General features: G+C 36.2%; 1 protein-coding gene across 2 annotated transcripts in view; it reads left to right on the forward strand.

Annotated features, from left to right (window-relative positions):
* PARG (poly(ADP-ribose) glycohydrolase) overlaps nt 1–23622 on the forward strand; it is a 112429-nt gene that overhangs the window by 58152 nt on the left and 30655 nt on the right. For both annotated transcript variants that reach the window (XM_079899677.1, XM_079899678.1), the window contains exons 10-13: nt 5417–5496; nt 10049–10109; nt 14868–14943; nt 20484–20631. In XM_079899677.1, the coding sequence (XP_079755803.1) occupies nt 5417–5496; nt 10049–10109; nt 14868–14943; nt 20484–20631 (365 nt within the window). The remainder of the gene's footprint in view (nt 1–5416; nt 5497–10048; nt 10110–14867; nt 14944–20483; nt 20632–23622) is intronic.

Consider the following 23622-nt stretch of genomic DNA (forward strand, 5'->3'; position numbering starts at 1 on the left):
CTTTGTCCAGTGTATCCCACCTGTTAGTCACTTAGTAGCCTGACTTGGTTATCAGATCAGCTATTGAGGCATCGCAGTGCTTGTGTTCAAGTAACCCTTATTTTACTTAATAATGGACCCCAAGCAGAGGAGTAGTGATGATGGCAGTTGGGATATGACAAAGAAAAGCTGTAAAGTGCTTCTGTCCATGGAATTAAGAAGAAGGAAAAAGAAATTTATGGTAGTTTTGCTGTTACACCTCAAACTGCACAAGTTATGGCCAATGTGTGTGATAAGTGCTTAGTTAAGATGGAAAAGGCATTAAATATGTACAATAGGATATTTTGAAAGCTAAAGACCACATTCACATAACTTGTATTACAGTATATTAGTATAATTGTTCTACTTTATTATAGTTATTGTTGTTAATGTCTTACTATGCCTAATTTATAAATTAAACTTTATCATTAGGTATATATCTGTAGGGAAAAACATAGTATACATAGGGTTCCATATTGTCCAAGGTTTCAGGCAGCCACGGGGGAGTCTTGGATTTCCTACAGGTAAGGGGGGACTACTGTAGTTTTCTAAGTCTCCTCTACCCTGTTATTTCATTTTTCCTTTTCTTTCATGACTTTGACACTTTTGAAGACTACTCCTCAGTTATTTTGTAGTATGTTCTTCAGTCGGGTTTGACTGACATTTTTTTCACAAATGGAGTGAGGTCACTGAATTTTTGACAGAAATAGCAGAGAACTGATGTTGTGTCCTTTTCGGTGCATCATATCAGTGGGCTCTTTTAAAAAAAATAAATAATTTTGTTTATTTATCTATTTTTGGCTGTGTTGGGTCTTCGTTGCTTTGCGCAGGCTTTTTCTCTGGTTCTCTGGGGCAAGCGGGGGCTATTCTTTGTTGCGGTGAGCAGGCTTCTCATTGCGGTGGCTTCTCTTGTTGCACAGCATGGGCTCTAGGCACATGGGCTTCAGTAGTTGTGGCACATGGGCTCAGTAGTTGTGGCTTACGGGCTCTAGAGCACAGGCTCAGTAGTTGTGGAGCACGGGCTTAGTTGTTCCGTGGCATGTGGGATCTTCCTGGACCAAGGTTCGAACCCATGTCTGCTGTGTTGGCAGGCGGATTCTTAACCCCTGCACCACCAGGGAAGCTCTATAGCCTCTTTTTGAATGAATCAGATTAATAGTTTTTTACATCATAGGTAGTCAGAAATTAGAATTATCCCTAGAAATAATTCTTGATCTGTTAAGAATTATTTCCAGTCCAGAATGACCATGAGGGATTTAAGCTTGCAGTATCCCGGTAGCATTTTTACCAAATAAGAGTTTAAGTAGGTAGGTCTGTTGAAGATTTGAAACCAGGCATGCTCTTGTCTTCCTGGCTGATGGATGTTCTTTTGGTCACCAGAACACTGAAAATTAATTAAGGCAGGTGAAACCTGTGGTAGTTTCCACAGTTGTTTTAGGGAATCCTCAACAGTCAGGATGTCTGCACTTGTCTCTCAGTGAGATGAATGTGTTTTCATAACCCGAAAACAGCCAACAACCGCAACTATTCGCGATCATTGATGCTGTCTATTGGCAGCTCACTTTGATTTTCTATCTCTGGAAGTTTCTAGTTGGGAAGCTTCTATACTAATAGGTTCAGTGAGAGTAAATGACTTGTAGCAGAAGTGGGACTTGAACACTGTCTTCTGTTCAAACTCATTGCTGTTTTGTTATGTCTCACTTCCTCTCAAGAGCAAAATGCTCTGCGTGCACTCCAGAAATGAAAAACAACCAGTAGTTTCCCTTTTTCGTGTGGCTTATGAAAGATGAACTACCTAATTTGATGAGCCATTTGGTAAGCAGATTATGGAGCATTTTGTTGTTGTCATGTTTTCTTTTTTGCATAATTGCTGTTTATGATTATAGTTTCTGCCAGTTAGGAGTTGTGTGTGTGTGTGAGTGTATTTAGTCTCCAAAGGCTAGCCAGTTGATTGAATAAGAAAAATAGTAAGAGTTTGTGGTGGCAAGCTGATGTCAATAAATTGAATAGGTCTTCCCTTTTTTATTTATCCTTGTGTTCTTCCAGCCCTGCTTAGTTATGTTAAATTCCCCTGACCTTTTCCCCTGCTTGCCTTTCAGGGCCTAAACATTCTTATAAAGGCTTCCAATGTGATTAGCATCGATGCTTCTGAGATTGCTTAGAAACTGATGGTCAGAGATTAATTGTGGGTTGCAACAGTGGTCAGCCCAGGAGGCTTTTACATCTGTCTCTTCCGTGGATTGAAAATGCTGTCAGGGCCATATGGCACAGTGCTTCACAGAAAAGCCAAGAATGACTTTCTGGCTGGGTTCCGGATTATCATTTGCTTCCACTTTAAAGTGGAGGTTATAGTGCTTTAGGTTTGATTTACTGTATACTAATAGGATTAATCCTTAACTTGAAATCACACGGGAGTATGTGTGTGTCTAGAATCCAATTCTAGTAATGTTATCAATATTCCATTCAGGGAAGGATTTTATTAAACTATGTTTCTCTTTATATGTATGGAAAGAAAAACACCAGTTAATAAGTAGCTGACCCTTGATTGACTTATTCCCTTGAAAATAAAAGTTTTGTTTAGAACAAGAGTGAGGTTGCCTAACTGGCTTTTTCTGTTTATTTTCTTTAATAATCTGTAATTATCATTTGGTTAAATGCTAAAATGTCTTCCCTACGTGTGGAGGGGTTATTATGGCCTAGTTTATGTGCATGTTTACATGCACGCCTGCTGACTCAAAATATGCCTTCAAATATACATACCCAGGGATCCAGGGATTTCCCTGGCAGTCCAGTGGTTAAGACTCCATGCTTCTACTGCAGGGGGTGCGGGTTCGATCCATGGTCTTGAAACAGATCCCACATCACGTGCAGCACAGCAAAAAAAAAAAAAAAAAAAACCCAGGACTTGAAAATCTAAATTAACAACAACAACAAAAAATGGTGTTGAGAAGTTAAAAAAAAACTGGGATGGTGCTTGATTATTATGAGAAGGTCTCATTCTCTCTGAGTCTCTGTCTTTTTCTGTTTGTCTCTCTGCGTGTCTTTCTCTGCGAGTTTCTGTCTCTCATACCCTCTTCTGTCTTCAACCCAACTTCTGTCTCTTTCTCTTCTCTCTGTCTTGTCAGCCCCATCTTTCTGTCTCTTCCTTTCTCGGGCTCTGTCCTCAGTCCCTTTGTCTATCTCCCCATCACCACCACCCCTCCCCCTGCCACCACCCCAAACGCTGTCCTTCAGATAGTACATCACTCTTGTGGCTTTCTCTCATGCAGATTGCGTGTGTTTTTATGTTATTTTCACTTGCTTCCATACCAGAATAACTCATTTTATTTAGGTGGCTATTCGTGGTACTTTAAAATTTTACAAAGCGAAATCTGAGAATTGATGCAAAGATTTTAAACCTGCTTCATCTTGCCTTATTTTCTACCTCCCTGTTGTGTCCCAGACGCCACCCCACACACACTTCTCCATCAGGAAGATGGAAAGCATATTTGGTTGCATAGTGATTTGAAATTAGACTTGGAGCAATGAAGAAAGAGAATGCATTGAGATTCTGCTTGATTTGTACCTATAAGATTTGGACCTGTAAAATAAACAGTAGTGCTCATTTGTAGTGGGTGATAATAACAGACATATAATCTTTCCAGGAAAGTCCATATTGCTAAGGTAATAAATATGCAGTCCCAAGAGTCTCCTAAGGTTAATAATTTGCCATCATGGTTATTAAATATGTTAACTTTTATGTGATTTTATAAATAAATGATCACATGCTGAAGCTAGGGATGCTTTTTACATTTGGGGGAATTATTTCTTAAGGGCAATAGCCATTTTCACTCATTATGCAACAGCTCTACGAAGAGGAACTTTTTCCCCTTAATTGAGTTGTATAGTAAGTACATCAGTTCATCTCTAAAAAAAGGTGATAGCTGCCTTTGTATTTATCCTGATTCCCTCTACTAAGAAGTAAACCTAGAAAGGGATTTTGCAATGGATCCCAAGGTATTCATTCGGTAAATCATATTTATTTGATACAGGATGTTTAATTAAACTGCCAAGTGGCTTCTTCATTTTGACTGTCATTTTGATTTAAACAAGCTCTATTCTGGCTGACATTTTGCAGAAGAAACTGAACTGAAACCTGTGTTTGCAAAGATTTTCTTTCAGCAGGCAGCTGGATTTTAAGAGTATTTGTTATAAACATTTTAGAAAATACAGTCTTTTAGATGAGAAAAAATTTTCACACAGGCACTCAAACTACTTTTAAACATTAATTAGATTTCAGATTTCGTTAAAATGCTTTCTGACATTTAGCGTTCTTTTCAGGAAATAAGTATTCATGTAAATTGTTTTCTCAGAAATTGACCCTGAATAAAGAATTTCAGATCATTGGAAACAGGATCATTTGAAATCTACATTTCCTTCCCTTTTCCTAATTCATTTCATTTGCTCAATAGGATTTTCTCATAGAATTAACTTTTCCCTCTCTGCATAGTTACATAAGCTTGTTTTTCTAATCATGAAAAATTTTACCCATTTCGGCACTTATTAAAGTGGACTTTTACTTGAAGGGTTTCTGGTTTTAGAGCAAGAGTATATGACTAGAAGCAGATGACTAATACTTCATCGTTTATAGCCATAGAATTTCTTTGCAATTTTTAAATACCTTTGTAAAGCTAGATCTTGTGCCTGAAAGCATGCTTTTGTGTTAGAAATCTTTTGGTGAACTACTTACTGAGGTCATATGCTTTCAAAGCCTTACTTTTCTTTCCTCAGGATAAATTGCATTATGTGTTACCAATAACAATGCCATGTCATTTCAAAGAAAACTAAATTAAGTAGTGCAAGTCCAGGTTGCTGGAAACTGGATGACCTAGGGTAGGCATTGTTTTGGTTACCATACGAAGGGTATATGTGTTTAATCACCAAGGATTGGTCAGTCCTCCAGTATCTTGTCATACCTGCTTGTTGTTATCCTAGCTGCACCCCACCCCCAAACAGTCATGTGGATTTTTTTTCAGATACCATTTTCGTTCAATCATTTAACTACCTGGTAATATTATGAATTATATATAGTATTTGCCATGATCAAGCATTAACTCACTGGCCTAATTGACTTTGGGGGACCGGATGGTGCCCCACAGAAAGATAGACTGGAGGAACGTGGTTGTTAGAGAGTGCCATCTGACATGAACAACTTTGAAGAAGCCTGGTTCTAGTTGGTCTCAGTCCTCTTCAGATTCTGTTTGAATCCAAACAGTTTCCCAGTTTTCTGTCGTTACAGAATTGCCTTCTGGAAGAATTACTTCTTTTATTACTTGGTAGCAGTATAGATTTAGTTTTCTATGAATCATTAAGGCATTTAGAAGCATCCTTACCCTCTTTTATTTTCCATCTCTTTCAGGTTGTTTGAAGGACGTTCATCAAGGAAACCAGAGAAGCTTAAAACACTCTTCTGCTACTTTAGAAGAGTCACAGAGAAAAGTACATTCCTTTCATTCTTACCGTAATTTTTGTCACTGAGGGGGACAGTTCAGACAGGTCAAAAACATTTTGTGTTTAAAGTACACTTTCCTCCCCAAACCACATTAAAACAATAATAATTCAATATCTAGATTTTATGCATTTGTTTTGTGTATATGTAAATGTGTGCTATGAATGTGTATGGGTTTTATATACTCTGAAATTAGACTAGCGTAACATACGCTAATGGATGTTCATGAATAAAAATAGTAAATACTTTCAAAAGAAAGTATATTGACTGGGAGATACATTTTAGATATTCTTTATTTAAAGAAACATTGACTATTACAATTAGTTTATTTGCAGAGGTTAACCAATTCATTGCCTTCCTACCCATCCCTCTCCTTTGTGCCTCCTTCAGCCCTTTGTAGAGTTCTTATAAAACAGTGTTTGTACTTAGAGTTTACATGTCTTTCTTCCTCTGTTGGACCTCAGCCATCTTCTTTTCCCAGAGGCTAATCATAGCACCTGAGGCAGTAGTGGTAAATGTCTAGCCAATGCTGGTAGTGACCAGCTAATATTAGATGGGTGTTGCCACCCTTATCCTAGGAGCTGGGTGATCACAGACCCACAGACAAGTTTCTTAACATCTCTAAGCCTCAGTTTCTTCATCTGTAAAATAAAAGAATAATGATAACTTACCTCATTGGGTAGTTGTAAATACTAAATCAGAAGTTACATGCTTAATAAATGTTAGCTATTATCATGGGTAGCCTTTCCTGCAAAGTAATTATAAAGGAAGCCAGAACATCTCAAAAGTTTGCTTTTGCTAAGTAGAACAGGTCAAGTGAAATGAGTTCTTTTCAGTTCTGGTTGTCCAAGTTGTGGGATTGTCTTAAAATACATCACTGAATTATTTTAAGGTCATTTTTCTCATATCCTTCCCTTAGTAACTAATCTCACATCCTAGTGTACTTGGCATTCTTTTCCTTTTGAATGTATTGCTATTGGACATTGTACAAATTTGGGGGAAAGAAATCAATAATCAGGATTTTGATAATTTAAGGGGAAAATTCATAGGCTTCTTTTGATAGAGGGTTATTTTTTTTTCCTGTTTTGTTTTTTTTGTTTGTTTTTGTTTATTTGGCTGCGTCAGGTCTTAGTTGTGGCACGTGGATCTTTGTTGCAGCATGCAGGGAGTTATTTCTTAGCTTATCATTTTTTGTTTTGTGCTCTGTACTGAATGAAATAGTAAGGAAAGAGAATGCTCACTGGGGCTTATGAGACATGAAACCTAATTAGAATTTGTACTAATTTGTTAGAAAGATGAGTATATATTTTGCTATTCTAAATCTAAATAGAATGAATTCCATTACTGTTTCTAAGTAATTCAGGGTTTACTTTTGTGTCCCTGAAGTCAAATCCTGCATGTCTGCTCTAAAAGCCAGCTTGCCTTTCCAAATTTTAGGATTTTAAACACTTTGAGAGAAGAAGCTAAAATTTTGTTTTTTCAACTAGAAATTTATAAATCATCATACATATTTTTTATTTATTTATTTATTTTTTCATCATACTATTTTTTTTTAATATTTATTTATTTATTTGGCTGCTCTGGGTCTTTAGTTGCAGCACGTGGGATCTTTGGTTATGGCATGCAGGATCTTTGGTTGTGGCATGTGAGATCTTTAGTTGTGGCATGCAGGATCTTTAGTTGCAGCATGCGGGATCTAGTTCCCTGACCAGCATCGAACACTGGGCCCCTGCATTGGGAGCACGGAGTCTTAACCACTGGACCACCAGGGAAGTCCCTAAATCATCATAAGTATTGGGAATTAGGCTGAAAAAATAAATTGTAATTAGACGTTTTATTTTCTGACTTTTTCACTGTACATGGTAATTTGGTTCTTTGTAGAAATATAGTAAGACATACTATAGGTTTTTAGGATATAAAGCTACAGGCTTAAGGAAGAAATACTAAATAGAATAAAAGAGGTTTTCAATTTAATAATTACTTTCTATAGAATGTTCTAGAGTCTACTGAATAGAAACTATAGAAACCTATTTAAAGTACCATATTTCATCAACTCTAGGACATGATATATGGTAAGAAGTTTCATTATGTTAGGTACCACTACAAAGGAAAAAACACTCAGGATGGGGAGTTGTAGGAGATAGCTCTTACAAAGCTGGTATACCAGAGGTCTGTACCCTTAGTCTAAGAATAAGTGAGAAATTAACTTGGCCATGCAGAAAGGGGACAACAAAGAAACTGCAAGTGTCAACCTAGGTAGAGAGGGCGCCCAAAAAATCTTCCCTGAGAATTTGAACCACAAGCCACAAGTCTGAGGTCTGAAGTCATATTACCAGTGTGATCCACAGAAGCCTGCAACGGAAGATTTAATTCAGACTGATTTCAGGTTGGTGGTGGCCCCAGATGATGGTAGAAGCAGATGCATATCTTCTCTGGAAAAATTCAGCTTTAATGCAGACCAATAGCAATGGCTAGATACCTTTGACTATGTGAGATATGTCCTAGTTTCAGAAACTTAATACGTGAAAAATATGCTTTTTAGAATTGATAAAATATAATTTCATCAGGACCACCTTTTCAAGGATGTCAGTATATATTTTATATTTGTAGTGAGGCTCTTGAGACTGAAAGATTTTAAAGAGCTTTCTGAATTATTTTCAATATAATTTTAGATAAAACTATCTTATAAATGGAATATTTAAAAAGTGATGGCTTGGGACTTCCCTGGCGGTCCAGTGGTTAAGACTCTGCACTTCCAATGCAGGGGGTGTGGGTTCAATCCCTAGTCAGGGAACTAAGATCCCACATGCTGTACGGTGTGGTGAAAAAATTTAAAAAAATAAAAGATTAAAAAAAAATTTGGATGATCTTAAAACAAAAAAGTGATGACTCATATGCAGTATATATTGTGATTTTATTAAAGGAAATATTTGATTAACCAAAATAAACTATTCTGGTGTGAAAGGTGCCTTTCTATGGAAGAAAGGTAGTAGGCATGTTCTCAAGGGTTTTTTTTTTGTTACTAATTATATCTAAAGAGCCATGTTCTTCATCCTTTTCTCTTGCTTTGCCAGAAATTTTCATTTTTTAATTTCTCTTGGTCTCTGCTAGTATATATGAGAGACATTTAATGTTCTTACTTTTCTGCTAAATTATTGGATGATGACACAGACATTAGTTTCCTATTAATAGAATTGCTTCTCTAGTGTTTGAATTATTTGACTTGTGAATTTTAACTATGCTATCCATTTGTCTTAAAGAAAGTTAGACATCTAAAGAATATTTTGTAACTCACGTTAACAAAATTCTGTTTTCTACTGTAACTACTCCATATGATTTTTGGATTGTTGCTGCTTGTGACTGAGAGCAGAGAAATGTGGAATCATCTGAAGGAATGAAATGATTGCCAAGCTTTCACTGGGACTCTACCACCATTATCACTAATAGTTCCTGACATAGTTCTCTCTGCTTAAGAGCATTTTTTTTTAAAAACAGAAGAAAACAGAAATGGCCTGGCCTTTTTAGTTTGTTCTTTGATTTGAATCAAACAAATTTCTTTTGGCCAGATGATTTATTTTTTGCTTTTGCCACTATTTAAAAAAAAAAAAGTAAATCTAACAAAAAAGGATCTGATCCTCTAAAATTTACTGCATTTTGATCCTCTCATATCTATTGCTCCTTGAAAACTATGTCATCATTCTTCTCTAACCTCTTAGAATACAGTAATTCCTCCCTCTGGCAAAGGTGCCTTTAAATAGAGCACTTGCATATCATCTAAGCCCTGGGTTTAGCTGTGTCAACCTCAAAGGACATGCCAGCAATTTTCTTTTTTAATCTTAGACATATTATTTTATTATAAAACACATAAATGTGTATACATTTACCGGTCTTTAGGTGTAGGGTTAAGGCTTTTTTTTTTTTTGAGGAGTTTACAAATTAAAAGTTAGTTTGTCTTTGTTGTATAAGCTATATCCATTGTGCATCCTTTTTTCCCCCAAGGATTTTTTTTTTTTTTTTTTTTTTTTTTTTGCGATATGCGGGCCTCTCACTGTTGTGGCCTCTCCCGTTGCGGAGCACAGGCTCCGGATGCGCAGGCTCCGTGGCCATGGCTCACGGGCCTAGCCGCTCCGCGGCATGTGGGATCTTCCCGGACCGGGGCACGAACCCGTGTCCCCTGCATCAGCAGGCGGACTCTCAACCACTGCACCACCAGGGAAGCGCCCCCCCCCGCAAGGATTTTTTAAAAGTATGTTCAGTTTGGAAAACTTAACCAAAAAGTACCAGCATGCAAATCCTACTGTCGTGCTGTTTTCTGTATAGTTTTGTGTCTTAGGGAGGGCTTATTTACTATTTTGTAGAAAGAATTCCTATTGTAAGGATAATATTATTTTAAATCAATCTTCTGTTGTATTCCAGTACCAGGCTTGGTTTTTCCTGATTAGCTTTACAGCCAGTGTTAGACCCATTCTTTTACTGAATATATATAATCTTTTCAAACTCAATACTTATTTTGGGTGTGTTTCTCTTTTATTGCTTTTGTAGAACCTACTGGGTTGGTGACATTTACGAGACAGAGTCTTGAAGATTTTCCAGAGTGGGAAAGGTAATAATAATGTAAATAATCCTGGAATCTTAGAATTGGAAGGACTCTTTCACCATGAGACAATTGTATTTTACAGCCTCTGAAAAGATGGTTTCCCAACCTCCTAATTGCCCTAGTACCAGGGAATTTCTTCTTAAAATGATCAATTGATAGCTCTCATTGTTAGAAAGGTCATGCCTTTTGAATCAAAGTCTGCAACCCTTTCACTTCTACTCTTTTGCCTTAGTTTTATCTTCTGAAACAAAGTCCTATTTAGAATTAGGAGTTTTCTGTGTGAAGACAGTAACATTAAACACCAATATTTAATGTTCCTCCTTACCCTTGGTTTTATGGTTAATGTTTGTATTTTATTGCTTTTCTTTCTGGAAGACAAGATTAGGAAGTTTTATTTTTACTAAACTAAAATGTAAATCGTAGTTACTTAGTATTTGTCTGAGTGACAAGAGTTTTGAAGTTTGGTTGTCAACATGTACTATTGGCAATTTTGTGGAAGTTGCTAATTTACTAGGGTTTTTTCTTATTTACCTGCAAATACTGAGGAGAATAATAAGCAATCTGAGTTTATTCAGATATGTAAGTTCCTTTAGTGCCTTGAAATAGTCAACACATTTTCTAACCTGGAACAAATTCCCAAAGCACTTAGAGAAGAATGTATCTACTGTTTCAGTGCATGTGACGACATGATTAAACATGCTAAATGCATATTTTGGATGTGCATTCATGTTAATCAGTGCCTCTTCATTTTCACTTTCTAATAATTTTTATCGTAGTTTGTAATTGTTTAGAATTAGTGATGAAAGGGACTCACTCTTAAAGTAATTAACTTGAGAAAGCACATATGCTTAGATGGCTTTCCTGTGTTTTCATCCATCAAAGATGTTTATTTGTGAGGTGGAGGAAAAACAAACTCACTTTAGGAGGCTGACTCCATGGCTGAGATGATTATTAGCAGAGGGAAGTGGATAAAAGATTAAGCAACCAAAAGAAAGACAAAAACAAGAACAAAATTGAGTCAGAAAGGAAGAGAAACATGTACAGCATTTCAGAATCATGGTATATTAGAAATTAAAGGGACCCCAGGAAGTCATCTGGTCCAGCTGCCTACTAAAAGTAATCAGCTCTGTAATACCTATAACAGATGGAGACTAGGCAGCCCTGGTGATGGGAAATTCACTGTTTGGCCGCAGTCTATCCCACTGTTGGCTGCTTGTGTTATTGTCTAATACTTTCATTTACTAAAAAAAGTCTGTCTTCCAAAAATCTCCCCACCCCGCCAAATCCCATTCCTTGTTCTTCCTTCTGGAACTACAATCAGTAAAACTAATTTTCTTTAAGATTTGACCCTCCTTCATGTATTTTAATGCTTTCTTGATCCACCCCCACCTCTAACAATACACACAGGTCCATACTAAAGTACTCATTTCTTTTGTTTCACATATAATATGGATTGTAAACCCTTTAACTCAGCTGTTGATGTATCCTAGGCCATTGGTCCCTCTTAAAATATGGTGCCTAGAACTAAAGTAACAATCTGCTGTGTTATCTGCCCAGATTAGAGTACAGAAGGTTGCTTTTCTTAGCTCTTCTATTAGTCTCTAATACGAACACAGATGTTTTTGTTCATGTTGCTTTTGTGTAGATTTTATAGATCATTCAGAGGGATTGTTTTTAATTCAGCTCAGGATCTCTACTCTGCATCTGGCATTCATTTGGCACTAATGTGAAAGGACACCTATTTGTACACCATCTGGGAGAGAAGGGATAGGTCAAAATGCAGAGATAGTGAGGCTGCTGTGTCAGTAAGATAATTTTGCTCTTTAAATAAGATCTAGATATTCCACTTAACCTAGATAGGCAGAATTTAACTTGAAACTTTTCATACTTTTTTTTTAAATTTCATTGATCTCTTTTTTGTTTTAGCTGCTTCTTAAGTGAGTTGCAGAATGCAATTAAAATCCATCTCCCAGATTCCACAGAACCAGAAACATGTGTTCACTTAAAGAGAGAGGATGAAGAAGAGATGAGGATTGTTGGTATTCCCAAGAGTAAAGGACTAAATGGGTGCCAGGAAATTAGAGGCTTTTCTGAGTTTCAGGATTCTGGCATTATAGTTAACCCTGTGACTATCAATAAATACCTTAGCCAGGCTTAGTTAATCACAGAGAACCAGAATAATCTGTCTTTGATTCCTGGGGCAGTGGTATGAAGAATTTGCTGGGGCCAGAAGGGGAAACCTATTAGGAAGTTGGAGGATGCTTATTTTAAAAAAATAGTTTCTAGCAATTTCCTAATTTTGAGAAGTGTACTATAAGGTGACAACTACAGTCACAGAGAATAGTTGACAGCAGATGAGACTTCTGGATCATGCTTCTTTATCTTCTCAATAGTATCCTCACAGGTAGTCTCCCCTGGAATAAAATAGCTAGGAAAGTAGGATGCTGCAAAAAAGGGAAGTTAAAAAAATCAAACTTATGGTACTAACTTTCTCCAAGAGATTTAGAAAGTAATTTTTCTAAAAGCATAGCTTACTGGTTAAGAGCTTGAACCATTACCTTAGGCTTTCTGGGTTCAAATCTTTGTTGCTTCATTTACTAGTCTTGGACAGGTTACTTAAATGCTTTTTGTGCTTTATTTTCCCATCTGTAAAAGGAGATAGTAATAGGGATGTTGTGAAGATTAAATAAGTTAATACAAATGAAGCTTTGAGAACAGAATCTGTACTGAATTATTTTACCTTCTGAGTAAGGTCAGTCTGTTGGACTGAAGCTTTACCAGAAATGTATTTGGACTCATTGATACCAGGATAAAAGCAAATCCCAATAAATAAATAGTGCTTCCCAGCTAAATTTTTTTTTAATATAATTGTTTTAAAAAATATATAATTCCCCTCCCTCCAAAAATTCATGCCACTCTGTATAAGTTAGGGGTTTACTATCTGTTACATTCTATTATAATTTATTTATTTTTATTCAATAATTAATCAGGAGAAAAAAATCTAAGGAAAAAATGTCATCATCAACTGCTATTAATAAAAAGGAATTTTTTTTTCATATGATTTAAGCAGGTGAACACTGTAGGGCAGGAAAAAGTTTTTCCTCAGTCCTCTTAGGGTCCCTGGCTGGGTATGAAAATTAAACTAAGATTAACAGGAGAAAAGCATAAAAATTTATTTTATATAAGTTTTGCATGATACAGGAGCCTTTATGAGGAAATGAAGACCCAAAGAAACAGATCTATGTACTTTTATGCTAGGTTTGATGAAGAATAGATGAGGAATATGATATGTAAAAGAGTATGAGGTGATTGAAGTAAACTGGGGGAAACAGCAAGTTCTGGTTGTTGGAATTCTTCTTGGCATCTTTTTGTCTTCAGAGATAATAATGCTCCTTTCCTCCAGGTATAGGTAGGGTCCCTCATGTGAGGGTTTTATGGCTTGTTTCAGGTAAGAAGGGGGAGAGGGGGAGGAGGTCAGAGTGACCTTTCTGCTTCTGCCATTTTCTCAAACTTCTTCAGCTTAAAATATTCACTATGCCAAGATGCCAAATTTGGGGGTGGTTTATCTGAACCCCATAAACACCTCAGTGACCATGGTTTATGAAAAGGAAAGAAAATAATTGTGACTTACAGGTACTAGACTTACCTATCAATTTTATTAATATAAAAATACCATAGATCAGGATTTCTGTAGCATGTATTTTCATCAAGACACCCCACACACATATACGGTTTCCAAACTAGTGAAAATAGAGCCCCTCTGAGAATCATATATAATTTTTTGTAAAATTTTTCTATATTTTTCCTTAGGTTGCCAACTCTAGCATAATAAAATTTCATAGATCTTAATTTTTAAAAATATTTTGAGAAGTTTTTCAACTTTTAAAGAGGAGAAACTTAAACTGGTGCAGCCACTATGGAAAACAGTATGGAGGTTTCTCAAAAAACTGAAAATAGAATGACCATATGACCCAGTAATTCCACTCCTGGGCATATATCTGAAAAATAATTCGAAAAGATACATGCACCCCAATGTTCTTAGCAGCATTATTTATAGTTGCCAAGATATGGAAGCAACCTAAGTGTCCATCAACAGGTGAATGGATAAAGAAGATGTGGTACATATGTACAGTGGAATACTACTCGGCCATAAAAATAGAACAAAATTTTGCCATTTACATCAACATGGATGGACTGGGAGGGCATTATGCTAAGTGAAAGAAGTCAGAGAAAGACTGTATGATATCACTTACATGTGGAATCTAAAAAGTACAACAAACTACTGGGTATAACAAGAAGGATACTCACAGACACAGGGAACAAATGAGTGGTTACCGGTGGTGCTGGGTGTGGAGCAGTGGGAGGTACACACTGTTGGGTGTTATATAGGCTCAAGGATGTATTGTACAACATGGGGAATGTAGCCCATATTTTGTAATAACTGTAAATGGAAAGTAACCTTTAAAAATTGTATAAAAATATTTTTAAAAAAGAGGGGAAACTGATACTTTGTAGGGGCAAAACAATTTTCAAAACAGTATGTTGTCCCATTTTAATTTAAATATTTGTATTTATATATTTGAATAAGAAAAATTTGGGGAGACTATCCCAAGAATGTTGAGTAAATAAGCATCTGTTTCTCACTTTTGAGATTTGGAATAGTTTCAATTTTTCTTTTATAGTTAATCTGTATTTTCAGACTTTTCTGTAGTGCAATACTTACCATTAAAAAAATAAATAAGGAAATATCTTTTTAAATCCTAGATGTGAAAAACTCCTGACTCGATTGCATGTCACTTACGAAGGAACCATAGAAGGAAATGGTCAAGGCATGCTACAGGTAGGAGAATTACAGCAGTGGGGGCATGGGGGGAAGGGACGACTGTCTCTTGTCAAGCTTCCGACAGCAAAGGAAATATGAAAAGCTGTTTATTTATCTTCTAAGCTGATGTAATGCAATGAAGCATAATAGCAGAATGGAGAAAAACACCAAACAGATCACCTTGACAGCCTTGGTAATACTTTTATCTGCCGATATACGTTCTCTGTTTCGTACGTGTGCCTCTTTAAAAAGCCTTTGACAGAAAATCCAAGATCTGGACAACATCAGGCCTCTTGGTTCAGATATAGCTTGTAGATTGACAGTGGAGGAAGTTGCCAGGGTATGGTCTTGACAAGCTGTCACCAGGCAGTTTTGTTCTCTTTCTTTAAAGGCTCTTGCTCTGCCCTAAAAAATGACCGGCTTGAGATGTTTTTCTGTCACCAACTTTGTTTGGGTCTAGGAGGCAGGCATCTAAAACGGATTGATAAGAAAGTCCTCTCTCCATGTGTAATAGTTTTAGGCACATGAGCCAGATATACTTGCCATCTCTTCCCTGTTTTAGAGCAAGTAATTTTGTCCATCTGTCAATCTTTGTTATTAATCTATGTTCCTGCCATTATGTAAAAAAAAGTATTTTGGAAAAAGGAGTTAACAAATAAAACACTGTATCTGGCTTTAACTTGTTGTAACACCTAACCTGAACATGTGCTTTCCTTTTGCTTTATAGTGATCTTTTAAAAAAATCACTAATCAGAGACGAAATGTTAGTGTTTTGTGTTCTTATTTAGAAGAGCATTGTAATCCTAATTTTCTTTGGAAGAAGCTTGTACACCATCCTGTTTATACTGAGACTAGCTGATTTTTTTCTTAGATCATTATTAAATGCTTATATAGGGTCAGAAGTTAAAGCAGTTGCCTGATAATGGACTATTTGTGTAATTAACTTAATTTTTATTATAAAATGACCAGACTGATTTGCATTTGGCTACTTATTATATGCTCTAAGTGCCTACATTTGTTTTAGAATGGCCTTTTATTTAGACATATTTGTATTTAAAATTTTCAAAGAGGCAAACCATGTTTTGTTTTAAGTCACCTCCCAGTGATTAAAATTATAGACAAAAATAATTTGGATAACTGAATTAATTTGTCCTGTACTTAATTTTTTAATATTTATATTTAATAAGTCCTTTTTCTTCTATTTAAAACAATAATTTTGAAATAAGACTAAAGTTTGTTTCGAATGACTATCACTTTTTCCCCCACATTTCCATCTTGACAAGGTTCTTTCCTACAGTAACATCTTGGATTAACTGAGGGAAGCTTAATACACATGAAATAAACAAAGCTACTGGTGGTTAGCACTGCAGGAATGCTGACCTTTCATTACAGTACGATTCAGCAAGGAGTTATTCAACAACATTCAAGGTTGAGATTCTCCCCACTTCCCTGGAATGTATTATAGATGAAATGTGAAACCTCAGTAGATTAAAAGAATACCATAAAGGCTTCTATTTATTTTCTCCCTACCCATGCCATGTATCCCCAGGAGATCAGGGAATATTGTATTGCAGTGCTCCAAATCTCCTTGTGTAGCATATAAATTACATTATGCTGAGTGGCAACAACAACAAAACCTCTCTAAGGAGTGTTATCATTTCTCTCTTTTCATCAAGTTATAATTCAGAACTGAGTAAGCTCAACAGGTAGCTTTAAAGTAAAGTGAGTTAGAAAATGGCTAAAAATAAGGAAGCACTCATATGCTAGTTTTCATGTCCTGGAACAGATTTCTTACCTGCAATAGAGAGCCTTTTATTAAGAACTTTTTTAAGTAGTAGAAACTGATTTTCTAAAAGACCCCTGCTTTCAGAGGCATATTGAGTTTAGTGTATTTGTTTCTGTGCATACCTTTTAAGTAATAAATGTTGGCCTTTTATTCAAAGAATGAACAGTAGTATGCACATTGAATGTATTTCATTTATCATTTCCGAGTAGTACATAGATTGGATAGAGCTTATCTTTTAAATTTAGTTATGTATCTTGTTCCGGTAACAATTAAGTTTAGCTGATCTCAGGCCTTTGTTTCTCATTTGTATTCCGAATACCATGATACTTAGCCAGTCTTTCAGTTTTCAAGAGCTGTCCATTTTATTTCCTTGCTGGGTCTCACTTCTTTCCCCACTGACCTATTTGAGGCCTTAGTAGTGCTTGTCTAAACTATTCAGTATTTACCTAGCCAGCCTTTCTGCTTTTACTTTTCCAGTTCATTCTTTAAACTTTAGTCTGAATTATCTTCCTAAAACACAGATACATTTGTTACTTTTCTTCTTAGAATCTTTCCCAGAATCCTAAGAATTAAGTAAAAATTTCTTGGACCCCAGACCAGCTCATTACCAACTTTAACTCTCCACATACTATACACTGCAGACAGGCATGAGGAATCTGCTTACCACTCTCCTCATACAGCTCTTTACATTGGTTTTTCCTGTGTCCTTTTGCAGCTATTCCCTTAGCCTGATTGTCAGCAAAATCTCAATTGAATATGCCGCATCCTTTTGTAACGCTCCTGTATCCTCCCCATGCGCCAATTTTAGTTAATTGTATTATCTGAGAAGTATCAAATACATCCTAATAGGTTCTTTAATAATCATCTTATCATTCTACTTATGTGCCTCACTCCCATCTAGACTGTAAATGCTATGAAACCAGGAACCACATCTTATTCATCTGTGTATTCCATGGTTCACAGCATAATAGTTCATCAATACTTGTTTAATTGAACAATTTAAGCTATAAATCACCCAATGTATAAAGACTTAATATGTAGTAGGTAACTATTTCTAATCAGTGGACTAGTTTAACCAAAATTATTTTTCTATATAAGTTAAAGTTTTAGTGTTGATTTATTATGCCAGAATATAAACCCAAATGATTCACTTTGGTAACTCATTTCAAGAACTTGTCCAGTCATATTTTTCAGTATTTTCTAAGTTCTTCTGTAGTGAAAGAAGACTACTTTATCTTCTATTAATTTCTCTCTTTTCACATATAGTATTTTTACGTGTCAAAAGATTCATATTCTTGTTTTACTCTTTTGTAAAACAGGCTTCACATTACTATTTCTTATAATTGCTTTAGAGATCACAAACAAGTTTTACAAAATCTCATACTTGACAATAGTATGAAAGTATATGTGAAATAATAGGAAATATATATATTAGTCTCTACAACCTGTTCTTGGCACAGAGCTCCTAAAACCCTTGTAATCTCCTGAGTGGTAAGAGCAGTAGGAGCATCTTTTGTTCTAATATTTGGTCTTTGACCCCAATTCCTGACTCAGAGCTCCTAAACCCCTTGGAATTTCCTGAGTAATAGACATGTCTTTTGTTCTAATGATGCAGCTCTTGGTGGGTTCCTGGGTAGCTTCAGGATGGGGATGGTCACCAGAAAGACTAAGCCATGATTAGAAGTTTGGAACTTTCTGCCCCACCTCCCATCCTCTGGGAAAGGGGGAGAGGGACTGGAGACTGAGTTAATGATCGGTCATGAGAATGTGATGAAGCTTCCATAAAAATTTCAGAAGTACAGGATTTGGAGAGCTTTGGGGTTGGTGAACATGCAGAGGTGCTGGGAGATGACTTGCTTGGAAAGGGCGTGGAAGGTCTGTGCCCCTTCCCACATACCTTGCCCTGTGTGTCTCTACATCTGGCTGTTCATCTGTATCCTTTATTACATCCTTTTTAATAAATCAGTAAATGTAAGTAAGTGTTACCCTGAATTCTGTGAGCTGGTCTAGCAAATCATCAAGCCCCGGGTGGGGTCATGGGAACCCCAATTTATAGCTGGTCAACTAGAAGTACAGGTGACAACCTGGGACTTGAGATTGTCATCTGAACTGGGGCAGTCTTGTAGGACTGAATCCTTAGCCTGTGGGATTTTTCACTAACCTCCAGGTAGACAGTGTCAGAACTGAACTGGATTGTAGGACACCTAGCCGGTATTGCAGAATTGCTTGATGTGTGGAAAATCCACACATCTGGTGTCAGAAGTGTCGAGAGTGTGGCAGTAGTGTGAGAGTAAAGAAGAGACACAGGATTGTGTTTTTCCTAAATAGTATAGAAGCCTCTCTTACGTTACTTACTAAATTCTGGTAGGGGGCGGGAGGGGTTGTGTATGACTGTATGTGTACACAAGTTGTGTGTATGTGTGTAATCTAACTCCCCAAATAGAAAAATCTAAGACAAAGTCAGAAACTATTTCTTACATATTGCCCCATAGAGCCTAGCATACCGTTGGACACATTGGAGTGCATAGTAAGTTTAAGACAAACAAATAATTCTGGCAAGTTGAGTTTGCTTTCTCTTGAGGATTGTGTAACTCACCTTTATCAGTAGGAGCTTGGGGATGCCATCATAGTACTCCATAGAAAACTTACATATAGTTTTAAACTAAATTGGAAATATTAATTTATTGAATCTTTGTTGTTAAACTAGATTTTTTTTGGTCTTCATTTTTCTTCCCCTTAGGTGTATTTTTCTTAAAAAGTTTGTAATGTTTTTGCAGTTTGGGGTTTGCAATTGAATTTAGAAGGAAGAAATTTTCATCCTTTTATTCTTTCACAAAAGAAAAAAGTTACCGAAAAGGTTAAATCCTAAACTTTTCAAACCTTTAAGGACAAGTGTTTGATTTCCATATTATATAAGAAAGGTACAGGCTATATAGTTTGGAGATACTATGTGTTCGTTTCCAGACCATTGCAAAAAAGTGAGTCACATGAATTTTTTTGGTTTCCCAGTGCATATAAAAGTTACGTTTATACTATACTGTAGTCTTTTAAGTGTCCAATAGCATTATGTCTAAGAAAATGTACATGCCTTAATTAAAAAGTACTTTATTGCTAAAAAAAAAAATGCCAACCATCATCTGAGCCTTCAGGTCATAATTTTTTTTGCTGGTGGAGGGTTTGAAATATCGCCAAGAATTACCAAAATATGACACAGAGACACAAAGTGAGAAAATGCTATTGGAAAAATGGCACCAATAGCCTTGCTAGATGCAGGGTTGCCATTAACATTCAATTTGTAAAAAATGCAATATCTGTGAAGTGCAATAAAGCAAAGTGCAGTAAAATGAGGTATGCCTGTATAATTATATTAAAGTCATATGAAGTACATAAATGGAAATTGAGTAGAGAGTGGTGGAGAAATGATCTTGAAACCTTTCCAGATAAAAACCTCCCTTGATTTGTGGCCCTTGGAGCACAGGTAAGGTTTATAAACAAGAGTCCATAAATTACATTGAGGCTTTTGCCTAAAAGCTCTATTTTCCATGTTCCTTCTAACATTTTGGAATCCAAAGAAATATTCAGAGATGTTAACTGCAGTGAGGTGGAAAGGGTGCAGTCAACCACAATCTGTTCTCCCCGGGAAGATTACTAATTTGGGGATTGATTTATGTGGGAAAGGAAAGGAAGATCAGAGCTTAGAGGGAGTGTACTTCTTTATCATATATGTAGGTATTTTAAATTGTCATTTAACATGCCACATTTTCCCAAATAGGTGGATTTTGCAAACCGTTTTGTTGGAGGTGGTGTAACCAGTGCAGGACTTGTACAAGAAGAAATCCGCTTTTTAATCAACCCTGAGTTGATTGTTTCACGGCTCTTCACTGAGGTGCTGGATCACAATGAATGTCTTATCATCACAGGTTAGTTTTGAGAAGTCTGGACAATGGGGTAGTGTTCCCCATCTGTGATGATCTATCATGAAGACGAGAGGCCACTCAGATAGTAGCTTTTCTCTACCGTGGGCATTAGTCCTAATATTTTAATTCATTAATTTATACTGTTCTTATTAAATTGTTACAGTTTCATTTTCATACTCTTGAGTAAGACATTTTATCCCCACTTTTTCTTTCTTGGTATCTTTATCTGAGGAACAAGGGTAAAAATGATTAAACTACTCTCCAGTTTGAAATTTTATGATATGGTGTCCTTAAAAAGAAGATAGTGATATGTCTTTGAGCATGTATCCTATTATTATTCTTCCATTATATTTCCAAAGTGATTTGTTGTACTTCAGTATGAACACACTATGTAAGTATAAAAAACAGTTACAGTGTTTGGAGAGAGTCAGTACAACAGTGAGCTTTATAGAAGGGAAATAAATCAGTAGCCTTATGTTTATTCTAATTTCTAATCCTAAGAGAAAAAGTGTGATTATCATAGTGCCTCTCTTTGATTTAAGTTATTATGGGTGAAGGAGAGAAGGAAACATAGTCAAATTTATACTTTAGGCCTATTAATCAAGATTTACATTTTTTTCCTTTAAGTTTCTTTAGATTACAATATCACTATGTCACAGTATTTTCTTGTGTATAAGCTACCCCAAAAAATTGATGATTAACTCATAACTCTTAAGAAACTCTTAATCAGCCACTGTAGGGAAGTTAAGCCTTTTATTCAGGTACCTAAAAGAACATATACCCCCCCACCAAAAAAAAAAAAAAATTCCCATATAAAAGCCGTAATCAGCCATCAATTGCTGATGTTTTTTCTTTCTGCAAAGGAGGATTTCTTATTTCCTCTTTGAATCTATTGCCACTTTGAGATTAGTACAGGAGACTAACAGGCTAAGTGTAGGAGAATTTGGTTGATAGTTATTTTCAAAGATTACAGTGGGATGAAAACCATCCTCTGTTAGTTTTATCAAATGTATAACTCAACTAATTTATGTCCAAAGAGGTACATGACAGAATTAAGACTGAGACCACACATCTCAGATACATTTGTAGGCAACCTTCAGGAGAGCATCTAAATTTTGTCCCTTATGTTTTGCTTTCAGGATTCCCTCTTTGTCTTTCAACTGTTTATGATGTGTATAGGTGTGGATCTCTTTAACTTTATCCTGTTTGGGTTCATTGAATGTCTTGAATGTTTAGATACATTTGGTAAATTTTTGGCCATTATTTCTTCAAGTATTCTTTCTGTCCCTTTCTCTTCTCTCCTTCTGAGACTCCTGTTATGCATGTGTTGGTACATTTGGTGATGTCCATTGGTCTCTGAAGCTCTGTTCATTTTTCTTCATTCTTTTTGTTTCTCAGACTGGATAATTTCTACTGACCTATTGTCAGGTTCACTGATTCTTCTGTCTGCTCTAATCTGCTTTTTAATCCCCTCAGTGAAATTTTTATTCCAGTTATTATGCTTTTCAACTATAGAATTTCTATTTGATTCTTTTTAAAAATAATTTTTATCTCTATTGAGATTCTCTATTTGTGAGGCATTATTCTCATATTTTCATTTAGTTCTTTAGACATAATTTCCTTTAGTTTTTTTTAATGGATGTAAAACAGCTGACTTAAAGTTTCTGTTTAGTAAGTCCAACATCAGGGTTCCTCAGGGTGGGTCAGTTACTAATGAATACTTTCTTTCTCTGAGTATGGACCCTACTTTCTCATTTCTTTGCATGTCTCAATTTTTTTGTTGAAAACTGGACATTTTAAATGGGGCAACTCTTGAAATCAGATTTTCTCCTTTTCCCAGAGTATGTTTTTGTTGATGTTTGTTTAGTGACTTTCCTAATCTAGTTCTGTGAAGACTATTCTTTTTCATGTGTAGCCACTAAAGTCTCTGCTTGGTTAGATTAGTAGTTACCTAATGATTGGACAGAGATTTTCTTAAATGCCTAGAGCCAGTAAGTCAGTCTTTGCCAAAGGGCTCTGTGTATATGTTGGGGCTTACCTTCAACACTCCACCAGGCAGTTGAGACTTCCTTCCTGCTTACACAGAGCCTCAAGATCAGAGTGAGGGGAGAGGTTAGGACCTTCTCAGGTCTTTCTTGAGCCTGTGTACAGCTATGGGCATGTGTGTAGACGTCTAGATTCCCGAGGATACTTTTCAAAGTCCCGTAAGTACTTCTCATTCCTTAGCTTTTCCTCTGAAGCTTTTTGGTTAGCCTATTTACCCCAACTGTAATCTAATGCCTCAGGCAGCTACACTGTTAAACAATTGACTATAATTGTTTTCAACAAACACCCCTGGGAATTAGGCTTTTCACCCTGGACAAAGTCCAAGTCTGGTCAAATAAAGACAGCCTTGTGAGTGAGGTCTTCCAGGGAACTACCAGACAGGTCAGATGATTACAGTTCTCTGAGAATGGGGCTTTGAAGGAGCTTCAACCCTTCTCTGCCCCCTCCGGTGGCAACCAGGCTGCTTTGATTACAGGCTGTTGGTTTCTAAGGCTACTACGGAGCTTGGGAAAGTGGAATAGGAACAGGGCAAGTTAAAACACCATACAACTCACTGTTTTTACCAATATTCAGCCAATTTTTCTTTAATAAACACTCCTCAGACTGCTGCAAGCCTTTGGTTAATTCCCACAGTTCAGAAAAAGATGATTCTTACAAGTTTTGCCAGTGTTCTTATTATTTTTATGGAGGAAACAGTTCTCTGAGATTTTTACTCCATTGTTTTTGTTGATGTGTCCATAACTTTTATAAGTGCTTGTGGATAAAAGGGCTTTCAAGGAGTTATTCCACATCTTTTAGATAACCCTGTATTATTTCTTATAATATCCTTTTGATTCTTCTGTTTTGATAAGACAAAAAGTAAAAATTGTTGTTTGAGTTTATGTAGGAAGTTAAGAACTTCAGCAAAGGAATTTCTTCTTTGATAGAACTGCAGCTATTTGAAGTTAA

Source organism: Stenella coeruleoalba (genome assembly GCF_951394435.1).
Source record: "Stenella coeruleoalba genome assembly, chromosome: 16".
In the NCBI taxonomy this organism is placed as follows: Eukaryota; Metazoa; Chordata; class Mammalia; order Artiodactyla; family Delphinidae; genus Stenella; species Stenella coeruleoalba.